Here is a 22,529-nt window from a genome sequence, read left to right as displayed (position 1 = left end):
TCATCACCTTCAAGATCGGTCCTTATGATGACACCATCGAGTGAACTCAACGTTGTAAATGAGTCTTGTTTAGAAAATGAATGATTTTAATTTTTAAATTTAGCAATTAATATGATGATGTCAACTATGATATGGTTTCGACTAATTTTTTTTTTTTTTTGAGATCAAAGCTGCACTCTATTACTTAACCAGCATACTCAGATGCCAAAAGGTTTACAATAAACTCCGGTGGGGAAACCAACCAGGTGTTACAAATTTTATTTCCGCAGCCTTCACTAGCTAATCTATGCGCAACGCCATTCACAACACGACGTGCGTGTCCAACCTTGTGTTCAGCAAAGGTCTTGAGCAGCTCCTTAATCTCTTCAACGAGAGGACCATGAAGTGAGCGGTCCAGATCGCTACTCTTGACTTTCGCCACAGCACTTAGACAGTCTGTCTCCAGATATATCCTTCTCACGCCTTTCTTCTTTGCCAGGATGATTGCATTCTTGCATGCGAGGAGCTCCGCCCGCTCTGGGTCCGACACGAAGGGCAGGAAGGTGCATTCACCCGCCAGAAACGCCCCTTTGTGATCTCTGATCACCATGCCACAGCCTCCGTTACCCTGTGAAGACATAAAGGCTCCATCTGCATTTGCCTTGTGCCAATCTTCCTCTGGTGGTAACCAATGCTCCTGCGTACGCACCTTAACCTGTGGTGATCCAAGGTTTAACTCCAGCCATTCATCAACTAGGGCCAACGACCGTCGAGCAATAACCCCTGGATCCTCAATCGTCACTTCCTCCCTCGCATCATTTCTAGCTAACCAGATCTGGTACAGTACCATAATCCCGATCGATAATTCCTTCTCCGCCAGTCTTCCTAACCAGTCCAGCATCCAGCCCCTGACTTCCGCGTGCCGGTGAGCAAGTTGCCGCGGGCCAGGCAAGGGAAGACCCGAGCTCGCTCTTACTCGCTCCCAGACTGCCATGGAGTGAGGACAGAACCAGAAACGATGGAACAGGGATTCCTCTCTGTGGCATGCGATACACTTGATCCCTTGCTTGATCTTCCTCCTCTCTAGCTCCGTGCCCACCGCTAGGCCATTCTTGATCATGCGCCAGACATGGATTCGCGCCTTCCCTGGTACCTTCGCACTCCATAGCGACAGCCACCCACGGTGCTCATCACACGAACCAGAGGAACTGGCTATGCCCTGTCGTATCGATTTAAGCTGCATGTGGAGGTGATACGCTGATTTTACACTGAAGATGCCATTTTTGGTTTGGTTCCATGCATAATAGTCTCCTGTTCCGGCACTTCCCACTGGAATCTTCAGAATATCCTCAACATCACACTCAAAAAACAGCTCATTGAGCTTCTGTTCATCCCACCCTTGACCATCAGGTAATAGCAACTCAGCAACCTTGTCAACCGAGACTTGAGGCTTATGTCCCAGTGGACGCTGTAGCCCTTCTCTCGGTATCCATCTGTCCCGCCAAACATCAACTGATTCACCGTTTCCAATCCTCCAAATCAACCCTTCTTGGAGTAACTTCCTCCCATGCATGATACTCCTCCATGTATAAGATGCAGCACCAGGGCACTTGGCAGATAGAAACCGCCCGTCCTTGAAGTATCTAGCACGCAGGACTCGTGCACACAAGGATGTTGGATTTGTAAGAATACGCCATGCTTGCTTAGCCAACAGTGCTTGGTTAAAAGCATAGTAATTTCTGAACCCCATGCCTCCTCTCCTCTTTGGTGAGCACATCTTGTCCCAACTCACCCATGGCACCTTCCTTCTCCCCTCCACCGATCCCCACCAGAACCCGGATGATATGGATGTTAACTTACTACACATTCTCTTTGACAGCATAAAGCAGCCCATAGGGAAGGTTGGAACTGCTTGTAGGACTGATTTGATGAGCGTTTCTTTACCTTCCATCGATAGCCCTTGTCCTTTCCAGCCATGTACCTTGCTCCATGATCGTTCTGGGATGTGCTTAAAAGCCCCATCCTTCGACCGTCCCACCACTGTTGGTAGGCCTAAGTATCTCTCTGACAACGCCTCACATGATATGCCAATAGCATTTTTCAATTCTTCCCTTCTATCTTCCTGGCAGCCCTTCCCAAAGAAAATGGATGACTTTTGTAGATTCACTCTTTGCCCTGAACACTCTTCATATGCTTGCAGAATCTCACGTAGGGCAATAATATTGCTTGCACTCGCCTCCAGAAACACGATGCTGTCATCGGCAAAAAGGAGATGAGTGATAGTCGGTCCCGACCCACCAAAACCCACCCCCGACACTTGCTTCTCAGCCTGTGCCTGACGGAGGAGCGCAGAGAAACCCTCCACACAGAACAGAAAGAGGTAGGGAGACAACGGATCTCCCTGCCTTAAACCCCTGGTTGGAAGGAAAAAATCAGATATGCCCCCATTCAGCTTTACTGAGAAACGAGCGGATTGCACACATCGCATAACCATCTGCACCCATCTCGTTGAGAACCCCAACTTCACCATCATCTCCTCCAGGAAAGCCCACTCAACCCTGTCATAAGCTTTCATCATGTCTAGCTTGACTGCACACAGAGGATTCTTGCGCTTTCGCTTCCTGATGGCATGTACACACTCATAGGCAATAAGAACATTATCTGTTATCAATCTGCCAGGGACAAAAGCACTCTGCTCCTCAGATATCAGGATAGGAAGAATCCGTTTCAGCCTATTTGCGACCACCTTCGAGGCGATTTTATAGAGGACATTGCACAAACTTATTGGTCGGAATTGCGACAAGAACTCTGGCTGGTTTACCTTGGGAATAAGTACAAGGATTGTATCATTAAAATCGTCAGGACATTCTTTGCCATTCAAGAAATCCCGAACAGCCATGCAAACTGAGCTTTTCAACATAGACCATGGTCTCTGATAGAATAGGGCTGGTAGCTTTTCCCATGTCGACTAATTGATACGTGGTGTGATAATTAGATTTTGCCGTACCTTTTTTTAAAATAAGATTTTGCCATATATTTTCCAAATCATAAGCATAAAGAACATATTGTTGTTTACCCAGTGTCTCACAGCGGGACCCGTATACTAGCGAGAAGCCCATATAATTAAGGGAGTGACTATTTATCCATTCTCAATCAGATGATATCATTAAATTTTAGTTGTAAGTTATGTTGCAACTCATGACGCACAAATTACGATGAAAATTAAATGGTGTAAATTAACCAAGTTAGTTCTAGCACATTACTAGTATGATTAAAACACCTTGCACCTCCGGACCTGACTAGAGGCTGATGGCCGCCGATCCTTCCACCTCCACCACCGCCGCCCCCGCCTTCGCGAGCGACGCTAATTCCACCGAGTCATGGAGCGCCCGGGTGCGCTCCCTGACGCGCCTCGGCCGGCACCGGGAGGCCCTGGCCCTCCTCCGGGACGGCGACCCCTACCCGCCGCCGCACGCTCTGGCGCTACCAGCAGCGGTCATCTCCTGCACGGCGCTGTCCCTCCCCTCCGGCGTCGCCCAGATACAGGCGCTCGGCTACAAGCGCGGCCTGCTCCCTTCCTCCGACGCCTACCTCCTCTCCGCGCTGCTCTCTTCCTACTCCCGCCTCGGCCACCTCCGGCGCGCCCACCAGCTCCTCGACGAAATGCCCCTCGCGTCCACGCCGCCCACCACGCTCCGCACCGCCTTCAACTCCCTCATCTCCGGGTGCGCCATGCACGCGCTCCCGGCCGCCTGCTTCGCCATCTTCCGCCGCATGCGCGCAGCCGGCGCCCCCTTCGACGCCGTCACGCTCATGACGCTCGTCCCGGCCGCTCCTCATACCGCCGTGCCGCAGCTCCATGCCCTCGCGGGGAAAACCGGGCTCGCCGCCGAGACAACCGTTGCCAACTGCCTCATATCCGTCTACGCGCGCCGCGGCGCCGGACTCGCCCGGCAGGTGTTCGACGAGATGCCGGTGGCCTCCCGCGACCTCGTCTCATGGAACGCCGTCATCTCGGCCCACGCGCAGAACGGCCTTGCGGTGGACACCCTTGACCTCTACGGCCGCATGCGTGGCCACGATGGCGTCGGCGTGGAGCCAGACGCCGTGACGCTTGTCGGCGTGCTCTCCTCCTGCGCCCACCTCGGCGCGCGCAGTGTAGGCCGGGGCGTTGAACGGTACATGCAGGAGAGGCTGCCGGGCTTCCGCACCAACTTGCAGCTTTGCAACTCGCTCATCAACTTCCATGCGCGCTGCGGCAGCTTGCCCCAGGCGCAGCGGCTGTTCAACGAAATGCCTAGGAAGAGCATCGTGTCGTGGACGGCGCTGATCGCTGGGTACGGCATGCACGGGCATGGCGATGTTGCCGTCAACCTCTTCCAGACGATGGTGTCGGAAGGCATCCGGCCAGATAATGTTGCAATGGTTGGCCTCTTGTCGGCGTGCAGCCATGCCGGGCTGTATGATGAGGGGCGCAGGTATTTCTCAGCAATGGAGAGCGCCTACCAGCTGCGACCTACACTGGAGCACTATACGTGCATGGTGGACCTTCTTGGACGGGCAGGGCGTCTCGAGGAGGCACGAGAGCTGATCTCGTCAATGCCCATGCCAGCCGATGGTGCCGTGTGGGGTGCCCTTCTTGGGGCCTGCAAGATACATAAGAATGTGGAGGTAGGGGAGGAGGCTTTTGAGCATGTCATCAAGATTGAGCCGAGCAATGCAGGTTACTACGTGCTCATGGCGAACATATACACCGACACGGGACAACTGGACGGTGTGCTGAGGATACGGGCGATGATGAGGGAGCGCGGGCTCAAGAAGGAGCCTGGGTGCAGCTACATTGAACACAAGGGGAGAGTTCACCTATTCATGGCTGACGACCACTCGCATCCGCAGGCTAACAGGATTTACGAGCTCGTGATTAAGCTTGAACAGATGGTGAAGGAGAAGACAGGTGGCACTGCAGGAACAGAGGGAGACAGGGTGGTGGAGGGCCACTCACAGAAGGCGGCTGTGCCGTTGATCGGCTTTCACAGCGAGAAGCTTGCCGTGGCCTTTGGTATGCTGAACACTGCTGATGGTGAGATTGTAGTAATCAAGAACCTAAGGGTATGCGGGGACTGCCACACGTACCTGAAGACTGTCTCTGCAATTGCGAACCGGGCATTTCTTGTCAGGGATGCGAGCCGATTTCATCGCTTCGAGGGTGGAGCGTGCTCCTGCAAAGATTACTGGTGAAGAGTCTGGTGCTCAGTGTGCTCTGTGAGGGGAAAAAATTCTTTTGGTTTCCCCAGAAATTGAAGATGTAAGCCTGCAAGGAAGATTTCGCTCCAGATCTTCAATACTCATTGGTACAGGCTTGGTGAATACTCCACTGCAGGCATGAAAGAAGTACAAGGTTGGATCAACAGAGGAGAAAATGGGCGCGCATTTAGATGACCAACTCTCTAAAAACGAGATGCTCGACTGCCTCAAGATCAGGCTCCTATATGTTCTGCAGAACCCAATGTTCAGGGGCGGCTATACCGAGGCTAGACAGCCAATAGACCAAACTGCAAACTTCCTTGAGGGCTGCACTCTGCTCCGGATCAACCGGCAGTTCGGCACTCCCTCTGATATTGCTTCGCCTTTGGTCCTTAAACTGATGGATGACAAATTGTCAAAGGACCCCTATTTGAGACAATGGCCTGGCGACGCCAGATCTTTGACCAAAGGTGGTTCGGAGTACACTAGCAAATGGTCTGCGAGTTCTCTGACTAGTTGACAACGTTTGGTCTGCTGGTTAGCCCGCTGTATTGTTGACAGATAAATCAAAGCATATATACTACAGTCCTTTGCATCTGAATGACTGAATGTGTTAGAGAAAGGGAGATTTTTTGATCGAAAAGGAAAGACATAAATTTTAATATAAATATGGGAGCTGCATGCTTGCTCCCCTTTTACTCAATCCGGCGGTGTGAACCAATGCTAGCTGACAGTGAATATCTCTGGCACACGGTCATTGTAAACGTTGCATACTTGCTGACCTACTTACAACTTGTGCCGTGCTACTACAATTACAGTTACCGGGATAGCAGGATCAGGCAATGGTTCATAACCCTGTAGAAACCACCACCGAAACAATCAAGCTCAGAAAAATGAGGCAAAGCCAATATATTAATGTTACAGTTCAGGTACTGTACCTGTCATACACATAAATCTCCTGACCTGTCATATTGTGAAGTAATACAGTGGGCAAAATCATGACCATATAAATGATTGGGCTACTTTACAAAAGGGGGATCTCCTAGACAGAGCAAAGGCAAAAAAGAGAGGAGAAAGCACATCCTTGTACAACAACTGTATCATGGCACTCTACATCCCAGTTGAGGAAGTCCTTCCTATTCTTTGAGCACCAAGTTTTGGTGCTGGCTTCGTTCCTCGGCCCCTGCCTGATGATGCTAGAGGCCTAGCTTTGGTCGCCGGTGGGGGTGCCGCGATGGCACCCCATAGGTCGTCACTGTTTGCTGCTGCTGGCTTTGAAGGCCTCCCAGATGATTTTGGCTGAGGTGCAGCTATTGAACCCCAGAGGTCATCGGGGTCATTGTGTGGTACGGAGGGTTTTGTGTCTGCAGACTTTGATGCACCTTTGGGTGCTGGAGCAGCCATAGGACCCCATAGAGCATCATCTTCTGCTTTTGGTGCCACTGGTGGATTTGATCTTGATGAACTTGGAACTATGGTTGACAAAAATGAATAGAGAAAATAAATTAATCATCAAGTGCTTAAGAAGAGATGCACACGTCCTTGAGGTATTACAAATGAACCATCACAAAAAAAAAAGTATAGCTTACCTGGTTGCTTCGGTTGCACCACCGGACGTTTCTGAGCAGCCTGTATGTTGGACAGAAGAGATGGTGCTGACTTCTCCTCAAATGGATCTACATCATCCCATCCTTCGTTGTCGCTACCATTCTCTCCCTGGTTATCATTCTCGAGCTCACCCCATCCATCTACGGAGGAGCTTGATAGTGCTGGTGCAGTTTGATCGAGAGAGTTGGATGTGGATGGTGCATATGCCATTGGGGCAGGGTGAGTATCTGCAACAATATAAACCGAAGTCACCAAACATGAGGATTCATGCACCATAAAACATGTACTCCCTCCGGTTCATATTAATTGACTCTAATATGGATGTATCTAGACACATTTCAGTTCTAGATACATCCATATTGGAGTCAATTAATATGAATCGGAGGGAGTATAACTTTTCCTAATTCTCGTTTCAAACTATTACAGCTTATCTTGTGACAATTATAAGCCTTCCATTTGTGTGCAGGTGATGAGAACTGAACTCAAAACTATTAAGGATTAAAGCAATTTAGCAAATGACTAATACCTGATGTACCACTGGGGGATGCTGAAACTTGAGAGTTACTAGCATTTGCAGTAGATACTGGACCATGGTCAGAAGGTCTTCCCTTCTGAGTAATAGAACTCATGGCCCACCTGAATATGAATTCGTTTGAGTAAATAATTCAATTGCATACAAAACCAGACTATCTTAAGATAAAGTGCACAAGCATATAAATATCTTCAATGCATCTGTAGAAGTATACATCATAATGACTTCATTTGTCAGTGTGGCAGCTAACTAAAAATTAAATTAGATATAGTTTTCTGCTTTAGTATATACTAATAACTAATTAGTTAGAGCACAAAAAGAAAGACTTCCCTAATCTTTAGAGTTGTTTGATCCCACAGCACAATGCAGCACAATATTGACAGAGTCGTTGACAGAAGAAAATATCGACCAGGTAGTTGTTTCGTAGCAACCATGGCTGGTGAGTCAGCAAGCATGCTAGCATTGGACACATTCAGTGTTTATGCTACTCCCTCCGATCCATAATAACTGTCGGTTTTAGTTCAAATTTGAACTAAAATCACAATACTTATTATGGATCAGAGGTAGTACATGTTTTTTAAGGAATACGATATGGGAGGCCCCTACAGCAGTAAATTTGGAAGAACAAAGACCCAAATTTGAGTCCCTACGGACTTGGATCTGGGTGGTTGGTTTGTGTATCCACTCCCTAACCCGATATGTAGTCAATATATACATAATGGTTTGCATTCGCCAGTGTTCAAAATCCCTGAGCCTGAGAGAAGTTTTAGAAAATGATGTACTGTAACTTAAGCACATAAACCTATAATGCAGGGGAAGACTTATGAACAGAGGGCAACCTTGCTAATTGCTCCATATTATTGTATCAACAAAAGGGAACACGGGGGTTCCTATGTTAACTTATATGTACTTGTGACATGGGGCAGCTAGATACATTAGTGATACATAGTGTGAGAAACTTATATTGTGAACATTAATTAACAATGGGATAAATGCCATAGCTTGAATGGAGATTCCGAAGTAAGCATGGTTTTAAAGGCGTCGCCTTAGGGACGCCTAAGCGTCCAAGCGCTCCCCCTCCGCCTTAGAAAAACGCCCGCCTTAGGCGCCTAGGCGTCCAAAGCGTCCGCCTAGGCGTCGCCTAAGCGTCAGAGCGCCCCCCCTTCGCCTTAGGACGCCTTGGCGCCTTTAAAACCATGGAAGTAAGAACATACTCCCTCTGTCCCAAAATAACTTCCTCAACTTTTTTCTAGATACGGATGTATCTACACAATAAAAACATGTCTAGATACAACCGTATCTAGACAAACTTGAGCAACCTATTTTGGGACGGGGGGAGTAGATTATTTGAGAGCATGATCTTTTATAGGCTTGATTCAATTTGATGCCTAAGACATGGACTCTACCTCTAACAATCCAAACAAACCTAAAATATATCTCTAGCGATCCAATCTAACGCAAACTCTTTCTGTAGCAATCTAATCTAACTCAAGCTTTTTTTCTAGATTATTTGACAATCCCTTGTTCAACTAACAAGAACAATATAATTTCAAATGAAAACGGTGATAGCTGTTCTTATCCCTAACTTCTAATTAGGCTGTCCCAGTAGGTATCAACAGTGCCCGCGCAAAATTGATTTCCAAACAATCAAGACAGCCCAAACTTTTAAAGCAATTTTTTCCTTTTTGGAAGCTGGGGTAGACATAGCTTACAAAAGATTTCCCACAATCATTATTTTGCCCGTTCCCTTTGTTTTCGAAAATTCACTCTGATATTAATGCGTCCACAATTTTATTTTTGAAATACATATAATTTTATTTTATGTTTGAAATTTTAAGGACATACTAGATGCAATTCTAATAAAGATAGATAAAGTTTTAAAACGAGGCGAGTTGGGGAAATCTAGTTTACCATACATGTAGGACCTGAATTGTAAGACATAATAAGTAAATCTTGACAGCTTACCCAAGTAAACCAGTATTTCCAGGCTTCAACTGAACACCAGTAGACTCGGCTGCCCTGTTGTCTCCCGTATTAAGCTATAACACACAGAGCAGCAAAGAAAATCACAATATCAGAACAGGAACATCAATAAAGGGCAGGGTGTATTTCTGTTAACATCGCAGCAAATAACCTTATCACAGCTACAAGTTAGACATAAATAAATGAATGTATTTGAGAGCATTTTAGGCTAGTATGCAACTATGCAATAAATCGTAAATGTACAGTATTAAAGCCTGGTATGCAATAAAATACAGAGCATTTTAGGGTAGTATGCATTTTAGAGCATTGTAAAGTTTTACTCCCTCTATTTTACCAGGTCCATTCCATCACTAGCCAACCATGCTCACAGACCACGGAAACACTAGCAATAAGAAAAGAGTTAATTATAAATGAACGTGCATATGGCATGTGTTTTGTACACCCAAGCACAAATACTCTCTTTATTTTAAAGTTTTCAAAAGGCAAGTCTTAATATGCTCTAGTTTTTGGGGGACAAAAGTTAGCATTCAACTTAACAGAAGAACATACATAATCATTTTCATGTGAGTTTTTCAGAAGCACGGGAAATTTATTTCTTAGTAGGTTCAGGTGAGGGAGTGCTTGAGGTTCTCACCAGGTTCAGGTGAGTAAGTGCTTCAGGTTATCACTGCAACTAATAGCCTCTTCCAAAGCATTAAAACTTTAAAAGGTAGGGTGACGACATATTACATATTTGCACTAACTACACTAGATTTTCTCCATAGACAATTAATTTGGAATGGAGATACCTAGCGGTTGTGACAGTTATAACAAAACGGAGGAAGTAAATGAACACAGCAGGCTAATTAGTCTAGTAAATTAGATATGGGTTTGTGAGAGCCTGGCACTTCTATCTTTTTATCCGATAAAGACCAAAATTTAGGTCAGGATTACAAGTATTGGTCATTATTTGCTTCAACGCATGCTTTAGATACACGGGTCGTTGGAATAACGAAAATCAAAGGAGTGTAAGTAGTGACACTAAGTTACCTGCCAGCATATTGCACCACAACCCACAGATAGTGTAATAAAACAGTTGTAGTGGACACATAGTAAGCAGATAAGCTAGATGTGCTACCTTTTCATGATGCTGTTTTGCTATTTGCAAGAATTGGTCAGTAGCCTGGAAAGCCTTAGTCCTCACGTCACTAAAAAAACATTGAATGGATTAATTGAATTACCAGATGTTGCAAAAAGTACAAGTACAGTAAGAACTAAAACAACAGGTTGTACTGTCATTATCATCACATTTTGCAATCTTGGCATTGACCACTTAAGTTATTAACTTTTTGTATTCAAATGTATAGCAACTTTTTTCTACAGTGAAATTTTGCCAGAACTTCTTTCGGACAAATTGTGCATCTCGTGCTCAAAGGATGTCTCTAAGTTGTGAGATAAGATCACACGTTGTTCGCTCGTGTGACAGCTAAAGGTTGTAACTTACCTGTCTGGGTCAAATGTAAGTACAACAATGTTAGGCAGTATACGCGTTGCAATCTCTGTCATTTCGTAGTATGAACTAGTGACACTCAGCGCCATGATTCCTGGCAGGGTAATATAATAATTCATAGTTGGTCACAGTAATCAATGGAAGAATGCTCTAACATTGTACAGCAGCACATCAGCTCAGGTTAACGTACCAGCTGCTCGAGCAGGAGGGAAGGTATCTCGTAAGGCACGAACTGTGAATGCATTGATCAATACTCGCTTCCTAGTCTGTAAGAATAACAAAGCCCATGTTAGCAAAGACTACTAAATATGATGGAACTGTAAAACTAGTAAATAAACTCTGTATCTAGGCTACAGAAGAAGATGCAGAAGTTGCACTACCAATCTAGACAGTTATGCTCTTATTTGGGGGCAAATTGTGTTTTCCTGGAATAAAAAATCCAACCAACTATACTATTTTGCCACCAGTAACCAGCCAGTTCAACAGAAAATTGAACCCTGCTCATGGAGAAAAAAGACTAGAAAAACATTTGGGATTTAGAGGCTTTAAAAAAATAGTGGTCCAAATTTCCTAGATGTATATGCCAATTGCTACATTTGTATTTCTCAACATCACAAGTGCAGCATTTCTAAGTAACATTTCAAAAGAAAACTAGCAATAAAAGCAAACAACAAAAGGTCAGAGCATCTTTGAGACAAACCCCATCATTCATATAATTTGATATATTCCCAAGAAGAATCGTAGTGTTTGTCCGGATTGCGGGTTCTTCATCCACCTGTAGACAAACAACGATGCTTTTAGTACAACTGTAGTATAAACCTTCTCGTATTCAATAAGTCATCACTTGGTTAGAAAAGCTTAATTAGAAGGAAAGTCCACCTGGAGCTTAGAGAGATACTTCAAGAGAGATCCTGAGATTGTACGCTGAGATAACTACAGTAACGATCGGTGGATTAGCGCAAAGAAAAAACTTTCAGGAAAAATAAAGGGCCATGAAACAAACTAAAATCCCTGGATTTGTTCTTTAAAAACATAATACAGGAAATGCAAACCTAGTGAAACACACATAATCAACCCAAACATAGGCCAAACATGAAAGTTCATGCAACTCACTTTTGGTGCCAATATAAGCATCGACTTCAATGTCAATTCACGGAGGAAAGAAGAAGTATCAGAGAACCCTGTGGCAACATGAGGAAAAACCTACAAATACATTAGAGACTCCTGTCAAACGCCAACATTCGAGAAACGCATGCAAATATCCATATACAAAAATATCACATACTTGTTCATCAACTGTTTGTGCTGCCAATGACTCTCCAAACTGATCTATGTGCTGCAAGAGACTAACTCGGATAGCTCGGTCATTCGAAGCAAAAAGCTTCACAATAGTCGGCAAAACCTGAAAAAGGCCATTATTCTCAACTTCTGTAAGAAGCCCTCAAACCAACTTTTTACTGAATAGCCAACTCTAACATGTACTGAGTGAAAGTAAAAAAAATAAAGACAAACCTTGGCACTAAATTGGTCAGCTGGAAGCCAGGAACCCATCTTTAGCAGCACAGTCAAGGCTGGAGCAGCAGCTGAACCAAATTCAAGAGCAGATTGCAACACAGGGAGCAACTATTCACAAAGTAGACAACATATAAACATAAACAAGTAACTCCAGTTGATTGCACAGAATATAGCAAAAGTCCAAAGCAACAGAATCGTGGCCTCATGGGTTCAGTTTCACGTACCTTCTTCAGAACTATCTCACGGGGAAGCTGTTCTGCTATATTTGGGAGTTTCCGGAAAAAGCTATCTTTCTCAACACTGTCTTTTAAATTGAGAACTTCCATGAACTGGATGGTCTCTACCAACTTGTTCTGGAAAAACTCTGAAATTAAAAGTCAAAATCGTTACTTAAGAAAAATAGAAATAATCTGAATGGGACTAAGAACAACAGAATTATTACGAACAAATACTGAAGAACATACGCATTAATAAAAGAAAATGGAACACAAAATAAAACGACAGTGTCAGCATGACAAGTAAAAACTACTAAACTTACCACTGTTGTCAATAAGTTTTGAAGGATTCATTCTACGAGAAGGTGTAGAACTCAAGAGCTTCTGGTAATCTGGAAGCAGAGACTGCAACCAAAAAAACAGAAATTATTTACTTTTAACGATCACAGAAACCATGTCAAAATAATGGTATATGGTACAGACGGTGGAGAATATGATAGATTCATGGGATAGATCCAGAACCAACCAAAAAAACTTGTGCAACCATGGAAGCTAACCTTTGGGATTGAAGCGATGTTGCGAAGGTCCTCTGTCCTGGTCAACTTTCCACCAGAAAAGAGCTCATAAATTAAGCACCCTGCAATGAGTAACACATGATATCTTTTTAGCGGAAATTCACTAGAGTCATATGCTCTCACTATTTTATTATTCAGGACCTAAGAACCAATGTCGAAGGAAAAAAGAGAGATGGTGCACCAAACAAAAGTATCAACAAGGACAAACAACCGAAGAGTTAATATGATCTGAGTGTATTGGTTTAGACTACCCTTGAGCCGCATTACCATGAACACAAAAGAAACAGCATTTACCGTGAAAGATCTAAAGCACTATGTGTATACGCACAGAGAGATCTCCATGATGAAATAACTGAACAACTGTCATTGGTTATGTAAGGAACAGCGCTGTGCACAGCCTAAGGAACTGTTTGAAAATAGTTTTTTTCCCATTTCTAAGTTTCTAACTAGGAAAAATAAATAGAATAACCCACACGAGAACCCAATTCAGGAGAAGGAAACCTATTAGAATGCAGTAAGTTAGTTTAGCTCACCCAATCCCCAGGAATCAATCGCCCATGGAGGTGATTTTCTAATTGAAGCCCAATCTGACTTTGTCAGCTCCATTGGCTTGTACTGATTTCCAACTAACCATTCAAATTGCTGTGAAAGAACAATAAATATGAGAAGATCTTTTACATAGATTCAGATATGCATATAATGTACAGGAAATGAGAAATATTTCCTGAACTTTTTTAGATTGACATAAAAGCATATCAGAAAGGGAAACTATATTTAGTGTCGTAAAGGGGCGGATTAAGTGTCATTACCAGCATGGGGCTACCAGCAGCTTCGTTATTGGCATCAAATTCTGAGAGAACATCAAAAGCATGAAGCTTCCAGTCCAGAGTTTGAGTAACAACTACACTGGCCAAGCATACATTCCCATGAACCTGGAATTGATGAAAGGACAGCAATCAGTTCATTTATGACCAAAGTACTGGCAGCGATTGTTGCAGTTATAAAATATCGCAATATCAGGTCACAAACACATAAATCTATATGTATCATTGTTCAACAAGTAATGTCTACTACATGCATTACATCGATCTTTTAAGTATCTATCAACAAGTGATGCCAGCTAACATGGTTGCCTTGACATCAGCTCATAGACATAACTGTATCACTGCAGTATAGCAAGAAAAACATGGTTGTCTGGTCTCTAAGAACCTCTCAGAAGGGTAGTGTCAAGCAGTAAAGGAGTAAGGTAAAGCAGAAATCAAATGATCAATGAAGTAACATAAGCCAACTGACTGCAGCTTAATACTTAGGGTTCATCTGCATCGACAAGGATATTTGGAATGTGAAGCTTGCAGAAAGATCCTGGTGGTTAGTTGTCCCGCATGATCAAATGCCAATGCTAGCATATATTCAACATTTTATAACAATTATAAAAGATAAAGGGACTAAGGATCTCGCGGAAAATCATTTCGGTATAATGACAAAGGTTTGTATGGTAAAGTTGCAGGATGGCAGCCATGTAAATAACTAGAAAAACTCTGTCAAAAGCCACGGAACCCAAAAACAATGAAATTTTAAAAATGGCTAGTGCAAGCATGATGCAACAAGTCCATCAGGAATTCAGGATACAGTGATAGACATGAAATCTGCTCAAGCGTCTTTTACAAAATAGAACTATACAAAGAGCAAGCAGCATTTCAGCAACCATTTAAAATAATCGAATCTACAAGTGAATGAACAATAGCAACAACAACAACAACAAAAAATGATGAACAGCTTGGATGAAAAAAAAATTAGATAGGGTTACATTCCTTTTAAGGTGGGAACTTACAAGCTTGCAATCGTTGTTGAGAAAGCTCACAGCTTTTGATATCTGATGAAGACCCCAAGCAAAATACTCATCTCTAACACAAGGAAGCCATGATAAGAATAAATTTCACTCACAAAAATAAGAATCAAATATTATGAACGAAAGAAAGGTAGCCAAATGCAAAAAAAAATTACTGAATAAACAGGTAGCAAATATGGCACAGGAAACCAACATAGGGATAACTTTGACTTGAATTTGTGTACTCTCATTGCCTATATACTGCAACTACCACCGCAGTGCTAAAAACATGTCTACTAGGAAGTATACCAGTTCTTGTACAAGGAATTGGTGCCCCCACCTGTTACCGCATAATTGCCGATTAGGCCACATGATCAAGGTAGTGTAATAACTGCTAGGCGGGTAACCAGTCTGAGACAAACATTGGTTACCAATTTTTAGAACAACTCAGTACCTCCAGTTCTATCGGTAACATCAGCGTGAAGTTAGTGAACACATATACCATGGTAAAGAAACTATGCATCTAGACTTCTCAGACACAATGTCACTGGTTTGCCTACCAGCAGATCCCAAGCTAGATTATTAAATCTGTTTACGCAAGACTGTTTTTAAAGATCCTCAGCGTTATGGAATCACAACTCAGCTTGGTATTGGAATAAACACTATATTTGGTAAGTATGAGTTGAACAGCTATAATCTAATTAGCACAAATCATATCTCTCAGCTGTAACTAACATTAGGGTACACAATCTCAGCACAGATATGACATGTTTGTTAAAACATAGGACAACTGAATCTCATGGTACCTCTGTGTACCTCCCAGGTTCAGTTCCTTGATTTTTTCCGCGAGTGGTGTAACAGGCTCTGTAACTATATATATTGTGTGTTTTACAGCAGGTCCATCGGGAACTTCTGCTTCAGTACTGTGAAGAAAGGATAATATATTCGGATGGCGCACCTGCAGTAGGAACAGTGCTGAACTGACTTAGCAGATGTCTTAATGAGAAAAAAAAATCTGGTCCAACCAACAAATAAATCCTCCAATGCAGTAGAGTCGGTACTTAAGTTCCGTAAAAAATGCGGTAGTTAAGTAGGAAGATCATGGGAAGAAAGTCATCCAAAAAAAAGTAGTACAAAATGATGAACAATGACAAAAGTATATTCGAACATCATGTGCAATGCGGAGATATAGCACCATTATTATGAGAGATCTGCTTTCCACAGTTATTTTTTCTATTTAAATTTTGGCCAGTTTTTATACGATTTTATCGTTTACCACCACTCACTTCGCTCAAATCTGTTGATGTCGTAGCAATCTAGTCACCTAGTAGAACATCTCAAATAAAAATGGGTAACTTACTGTCCGTAATCTCTTGACACCATTGCGACCAGCGACCAAGTGCCTGTCTTGAGGGTTGCTCCCTGACAGCGAGAAAATAGAAACAGGCGATCCATCATCCTGGAGAAGACAAGGGAAGAATTGCGTTGTAAATGGCATACATGTGTGGCAACCAGTAATGAAAATAACCAGGATAAAGTACACGAGATTAAAAAAAACATCCCTGGTGGTAACCCAGGGAAATAAACCTGCTATTGTGAGAGATCAAAACCACGGTGAAAATAACCTGGGTGGAAATAAACTTTGCAACCCATTTGAAGTTGAACCATCCGCCTACCCAGATTATCAACTACTCCCTCCGGTCTGATTAGATTGACGCGGAGGCTACACAGCGCTAGCCTATACGCTACAGAGTGCCTGCATCGATTAAATCCGGACGGAGGTAGTATATAAGTACTGGATCTACTACCAGTTACACTTCCTGAGAGCACTGCATCAACCGATTTTACATCCTACAGCGTTAACAAAGCTAGCACCGCCCACACACGAGCTCCAAAGACGTACACTAACCCGAGACTGCTGCTACAGAGCGCAGGCTCACACACACACGGTCCAGCGCGTACGACTACGAGGCCCTCAAAGCAAGGAAAGCACAAGCTAGAATCCCCACAGGAAACCGCGTACAATTAGCTCCCAACTCCCGAATAGCTAGTAGTTGAGCTCGAAATCGAAGAGCTCGGGGTGCCCTGTGAGAGGATCCAGCCGATCGGGAGGCGGGAGGGTGGGTACCTTGGAGGCGCCGCGGTGGTGCGCCCAGGAGCCCCAGGCGGAGGCGTGGGGCTCGCCAATGGTGTAGGGGAAGTCCTTGAGGCCCGATCCGGATCCCGCGACCACGTCCTTGAGGAACTTGAACATTTTATTCTGCTACTCCCCCGACGTGCTTCCCCCCTCGATTCTCCGCCGGATTTTTGGTCTTCCCCGATCGCCTCCCCCCGGCGGTGGGTGGCTCGTGCGGAGGAGGAGTAGGAGGAGGAGGCGAGGTAGATCCGGGGAGGACGACGAGGGAGGTAGAGGGGAAACCGGCACGAGGAAGAGGAGGACGATGGGTCGCTTTTTTTTGCATATACCCCCTTGCCTCTGAGAATCTCGAACGGGATTACTGGACAGGCAGGCTGACAGCTCATAGTTAGGAGGTCTGATTAGGAATTCTTTGCCACGTCAAATTGCGTGATTCCCACTTGCCAATCGTGGTGCAGCAGGGCACGTGCAGTAGAAACTTCACTCGAAAGTGGACTCTGGTTTACAGGCCTCCGATTCATATTAACTGACTTTAATATGCACGTATATAGAACTAAAATGTGTCTAGATACATCCATATTAGAGTCAATTAATATGAACAGGAGGGAGTACCTTGTTTCCTTCTCTCAGAATATGATCAAAAGTAATAGAGTCAATATTTGAAGCTAAGTTGACACAATCCGCGAAGATAGCAGCTGATTCGCTCCACCGAGTTTGAGTACCATTAAATGCATCAGTTACATCAGTTGAGTCTGACTCTACTTGAACAGCATTGCAGCCGAGCCTACATGTCAGGGCCAAACCCTCCTTCAACGCCATTGTTTCTACCATCGCTGCGGATGCAACATTTGGAAGATATTTGCAAGATGCAGCAATAAACTGTCTCTGATAATCGCGTAATATTGCGCCGCCCATATCCAAATAGAATGCAGCGTCTACATTAAGCTTGACCTTCCTAGGTTCTGTCCGTCTTCTACCTGTATTGGGTACTACTGATTTCGAAGCTTTTGCATAGTTAGCTGTAATAGCTAGGATAGACATCTTACATTTGAAAACATGAGGGTTAGGCTCATTGTGTGTACGCTGTGGTCGAAGCCACCATAAATATCAGCAAGGAACTGAGATCAATTCCTTCGGCCTGATATTCTCAAAACCTTGTAGCGTATTATCTTCACGATGAAGAAGAGATTCAATAATAGCTGACCCCTCCCTATCTTCTAGCATCTCCTTATCAATAATCGACGTCAGATTAAGGGAATCCCATATCTCTCTAGCGGCAGGGCATTGGAATAGGAGATTACTAATATCCTTCGGCCCGATGACAGATCGGATATGCACTATCCATTCCAATGTGACGATTTGCAAGAATGCACTTCAATGGTATGATCCTGTGTAATGCTCTCCGTATAAAAAAGTTACTTTGCTTGGAATCTTCATTTGCCATAGTGATCTCCAAACAAGGTTAATAGTTGAATTTCCTGGAAGTGCTAACTGACCTGCCGACGGACCAAATTGATATTTCCATTGTACATAATAAGCTGATCTGACAGTGTAGCATCCGTGTTTTGTTAGACCCCAAGCTATAAAATCCTCAAAACCTTGGTTGTTTAGAGGTATTTGAAGGATCCACTCAACCTCTATTGACAAGAAAAGCTCACGTAAAAGGGCAACATCCCATCCACTCGTGATCGGATCAATGAGTTCGCTAACCCTTGTATAAACTGTCGCTCCTCTTGGTGAAATAACCCTTCTAGTCGGACTACTAGGAATCCAGGGATCATGCCAAATATTAATGTTGTTACCATTACCAACTCTCCATATGTATCCTCTTTTGAAAGTAGTTAGGCCTGCTACAATACTTTGCCACGTAAAAGAGGATCCTGCCTTCGGACCAGCTTTCAGAATATCACCATGAGAAAAATATTTAGCCTGTAGAACACGAGCACAAAGGGAATCAGATTCAGTGATCAAACGCCAAGCTTGCTTGGCCAGCATTGCCAGATTAAACGAGTGGAAATCCCTAAATCACATGTCTCCTTCATTCTTGGGATAACAGAGCTTCCACCATGTATACCAATACATATTTTTACTATTGTCATCATCACCCCACCAGAAGCTTGATATGCCATCCATCATACTCTTACAAACTCCCTTCAAAATTTGAAAAACTGACATAGCATAAACTAGGATAGCTTGCGCCACCGCTTTTAACAGAATTTCTTTTCCTCCTATGGATATTTTTTTCTCTTTCCATCCATCAATCCATTGAATAATTCTCTCAACAAAGTGTAGAAAGCAATCACTCCTATCCGCGCCAACTAACACATGGAGCCTAAGGCATTTGTACGAAAGGGCTTCTGTGTCAATGTGCAAGGCATCACAGATTTCTGCCCTCAAAAGGGCATTAGTATTTGGAGAGAAATAAACACTAGACTTAGTACAACAATAGGCTGGATAAACCCTCCGCACATAAGAGGAACAAATCTTTTATCTCTAAATAGCAAACCCCCCTACCTGATTTTGCTGGATTGTGGTGAAGCCACGTCATCTCAGTTTCTGTCTCCGTCACGTAGTTTTCCTTAGAACTGAGGTGGCCGACGTGGGCTATAACAGAAGGGTTAAACTGACATGGGCCAGATTAAGTTGGCCGGCTGGTCGTCGATGTTCGCCCTTAAAAAAACAGAAACAACACCTTCGTCTTCCTCCACCAACGGCAGAGTCCCTCCTCCTTCCCACGATAGTGCGGACATAATTCCAAGCATTAAACCTAATAATTTCGAGCCATTAAAGCTAGAGTAGGAACTGGTGAATGGAGTTCATCCGCGGCCCCCTTTTCTCCAGCTTCAAAAGCACGACATGGTACCATTCGCCACCGCACCCAGCAGCCTCTTCGACTCTGGTTTTCATCTGCTCCTCCGTCAGGCCCTCCGGATTTCTCGAATCCCTGAAGTATACCTTTCCAATATGCCAGGTTGATCTCTGGCTCCGGATTTCGTCTCCTCCTACCTCAGGCCCTCCGGATTTCTTGGGTTTTCTTCCGGATTTATTGGGATTTATTTCGGATTCATCGAGTCCGCACAGTGCCTTCCTCCATTGGTACGCATACTCTATTCTCCTTCACATCTATAGATGTAAGCATCAGCAGTTTGTAACAATAATTAAAAGTAGGTATGTGGATCTTTAAGATGCTCCCCGTTCGTGTTGACATGAACATCCCGAGTGCGGTCTCCAGTTTGGGTGTTGTCCGCTCCAGATTCTCCTGCTAGCTTTATTATTTATCCTCACAATTATCTTCTCAAATTGTTAGGTTGCTCTACGCTCAAAAAATCCTTGCGATTTGGTTGGAATTTCATTCAAGGTTGCAGAATTTATATCGAGTAATCCGCTTTTCTCTAGCTGATTGCGTTTGCGGACACATTGGATTTCATCAATCAGTTTACTGAAGCCCCTTGAGGAAGGCAATGCTAAGGTAAACTATGTTTTCTACAGAAAATCTGGAGAAAATATCTTGCAATACTACAAGATTTATTGTCTTATTCTGAATGCTAACAAGGAGGATTGATCAGTCACTTTTTGTAGTTTCATACCTGAATTAACTCGACGAGATCTCAGTTATTCTCACATAGGTAGATAGACGAGAGGAATTTTGCCTGTGTAAAATTTAGCAGCTTACTATTCTAGCTTTTCTCTTCTTATTTGGAAGGATTGCAGCAAAAAACGATGAGATAACAAAACGTGATTGAGTCTGTCACGGACGTGGCATCCCACGCCCGCACATGTAACTCGATCCGCTGCCAAGCTGCTCAAGATGCTACTTGGTCGTTGCATGGACTAAGCACATCTGACCAGTAACGTTATTCTGAACGAAAAACTGAACATTACCTATAAATCTAAGTAGTACAGATTTGGAATAAGCAAAGCTAACACTTCTGCTGACCTTTGTCTTCAGGATATGATGGCAGTCAGATACATTTGACTTTTTTCTTATTTGCTACGTGCAAAACATCCGTGGTTGTGCTCTCATATTCAAAAGACCTAATCTATAGATGTAAGCAATATGTTTTCTTTTAATTATTGTTACAAACTGTTCCTTCTTTGATTGCTCTAGAATTGCTGTAGATCTACACCTTTTATTTATGTTTGTCTTTGCAGAATTTGTATTTTTGTTACTTATCTCCCTTAATTGCCATAGCCTTTTACACGTCATTGTCTCTGAAAGTTTAATCAATTAACAGGGAAAGAAAGGTGAAATGGCATGTTCAATCCTTGAATCACTGTTGAACAATGTGCTTAGATTTAGAGCTTTCTCTTGATTTGTCATGCCTTATTATGTCGAACATTATATTTCCTCACGTCATTTTTGTGCAGATTGTAAAACATTGGTCAGTCATTTCCAATAGTATTATTCGTGAGTTATTCTCATTGGAAACTTAACTAGAAATTGTTATGCCAGATTCAGATATGGTTTTATGCATTTTGACTATATATTTGTTGTGTTATGTACACATGTAATCCTTATTGTATCCTTCCACCAAGTCGTACATCATCTATCCTAATGAAATTATTTTTCCTTTGCATAGAGAAGACACGGTTCGCAACTATGTTCAACTTATTTCTGCTTTATGTTTCTAACATATACATACTTTCTTCCTACAAAATCCCGCAGCAAAGCGCGGGGCATCATCTAGTAAGGTGAGAGTGGATCCCCTGCGGGAGACCCCTTGTTGGGCTAAACATGTTTGTTTCTTCATAATTAAATTTCACTTTGTATCAAACTGATCTGGCACAAGCCATCATCAAAGAAATCCATCTTTCACCGAAGCCAAGCTTGCGCATCATACTCTCCAGAAAAACCCATTCCACTCGATCATAAGCTTTGTGCATGTCCAATTTTACTGCACAATATCCATTAGCACATGATCTTTTATTTTTAATAGAATGAATGTATTCATAGGCAACTAGGACATTATCCGTAATGAGCCGTCCTGCATTAGGGAAATGATCTCTGGAATAATACCTTTCAACCGTGTTGCCAACATTATGTAGGATTCGTTACATGGCATGTTTAGGTATCAAATGACTTAGATTTAACTGAATTCATCAAGTCTCGGATACAACTATTTTGCAACTTATGCGTGATTCATAGGCTATCACGAATCTTGAAACAAATTTGAAGGTGTCGATATTTTCTTCTTAGTTATGTCATATCAGCACGAATCACGAAGTAAATCTAATGACCAATGAGTTGACTGCGACGTAATAAGAAATAGATGTGTAATTTCTAGCAAATCCGTTTTTATATATCTTGTCTGTTTTGTAGAATTCGAAATCATATGATAGAGATATGGTGTACCGGTCTCTTACTTATGTATCCAGTAGGATCGGGAGCAAAAGAAGGAGCATATGCCCAAAATGCAATTCGTC

General features: G+C 43.4%; 2 protein-coding genes and 1 long non-coding RNA gene across 6 annotated transcripts; 2 read left to right on the top strand and 1 right to left on the bottom strand.

Annotated features, from left to right (window-relative positions):
* Positions 1-3,258: 3,258 nt before the first annotated feature.
* LOC127344800 (putative pentatricopeptide repeat-containing protein At3g11460, mitochondrial) lies at positions 3,259-5,356 on the top strand. The gene has a single exon (XM_051371133.2). It carries the CDS (start codon positions 3,289-3,291, stop codon positions 5,215-5,217), a length of 1,929 nt encoding a protein of 642 aa, XP_051227093.1. The 5' UTR covers positions 3,259-3,288; the 3' UTR covers positions 5,218-5,356.
* Positions 5,357-6,108: 752 nt separating this feature from the next.
* LOC127344799 (uncharacterized) lies at positions 6,109-17,361 on the bottom strand. The gene is made up of 21 exons (XM_051371132.2): positions 17,097-17,361; positions 16,329-16,427; positions 15,775-15,926; positions 14,972-15,044; positions 13,950-14,072; positions 13,674-13,782; positions 13,123-13,202; positions 12,889-12,970; positions 12,575-12,714; positions 12,348-12,458; positions 12,121-12,237; positions 11,949-12,038; positions 11,715-11,768; positions 11,536-11,610; positions 11,026-11,101; positions 10,830-10,929; positions 10,464-10,533; positions 9,329-9,402; positions 7,358-7,467; positions 6,813-7,058; positions 6,109-6,695 (listed from the first exon to the last, which is right to left on the bottom strand). The coding sequence occupies exons 1-21, from the start codon at positions 17,220-17,222 to the stop codon at positions 6,334-6,336; spliced, it is 2,469 nt and encodes an 822-aa protein (XP_051227092.1). The 5' UTR covers positions 17,223-17,361; the 3' UTR covers positions 6,109-6,333.
* Positions 17,362-19,758: 2,397 nt separating this feature from the next.
* On the top strand, positions 19,759-21,588 carry LOC127344798 (uncharacterized). Of its 4 annotated transcripts, none has more exons than XR_007878249.1 (3): positions 19,759-19,964; positions 20,077-20,201; positions 20,413-21,588. It is a non-coding gene; the product is annotated as an uncharacterized lncRNA (long non-coding RNA). The 4 variants fall into 4 exon arrangements; XR_011755952.1 differs by having other exon boundaries at positions 19,759-20,201; positions 20,413-20,574; positions 20,809-21,588; XR_007878250.1 differs by having other exon boundaries at positions 19,759-20,201; positions 20,413-21,153; positions 21,341-21,588.
* Positions 21,589-22,529: the final 941 nt, after the last annotated feature.

Source organism: Lolium perenne, chromosome 3 (genome assembly GCF_019359855.2).
Source record: "Lolium perenne isolate Kyuss_39 chromosome 3, Kyuss_2.0, whole genome shotgun sequence".
Taxonomy (NCBI): domain Eukaryota; kingdom Viridiplantae; phylum Streptophyta; class Magnoliopsida; order Poales; family Poaceae; genus Lolium; species Lolium perenne.
The sequence above is the reverse complement of the archived record's forward strand: the minus strand, read 5'-3'. Positions and strand labels throughout refer to the sequence as shown.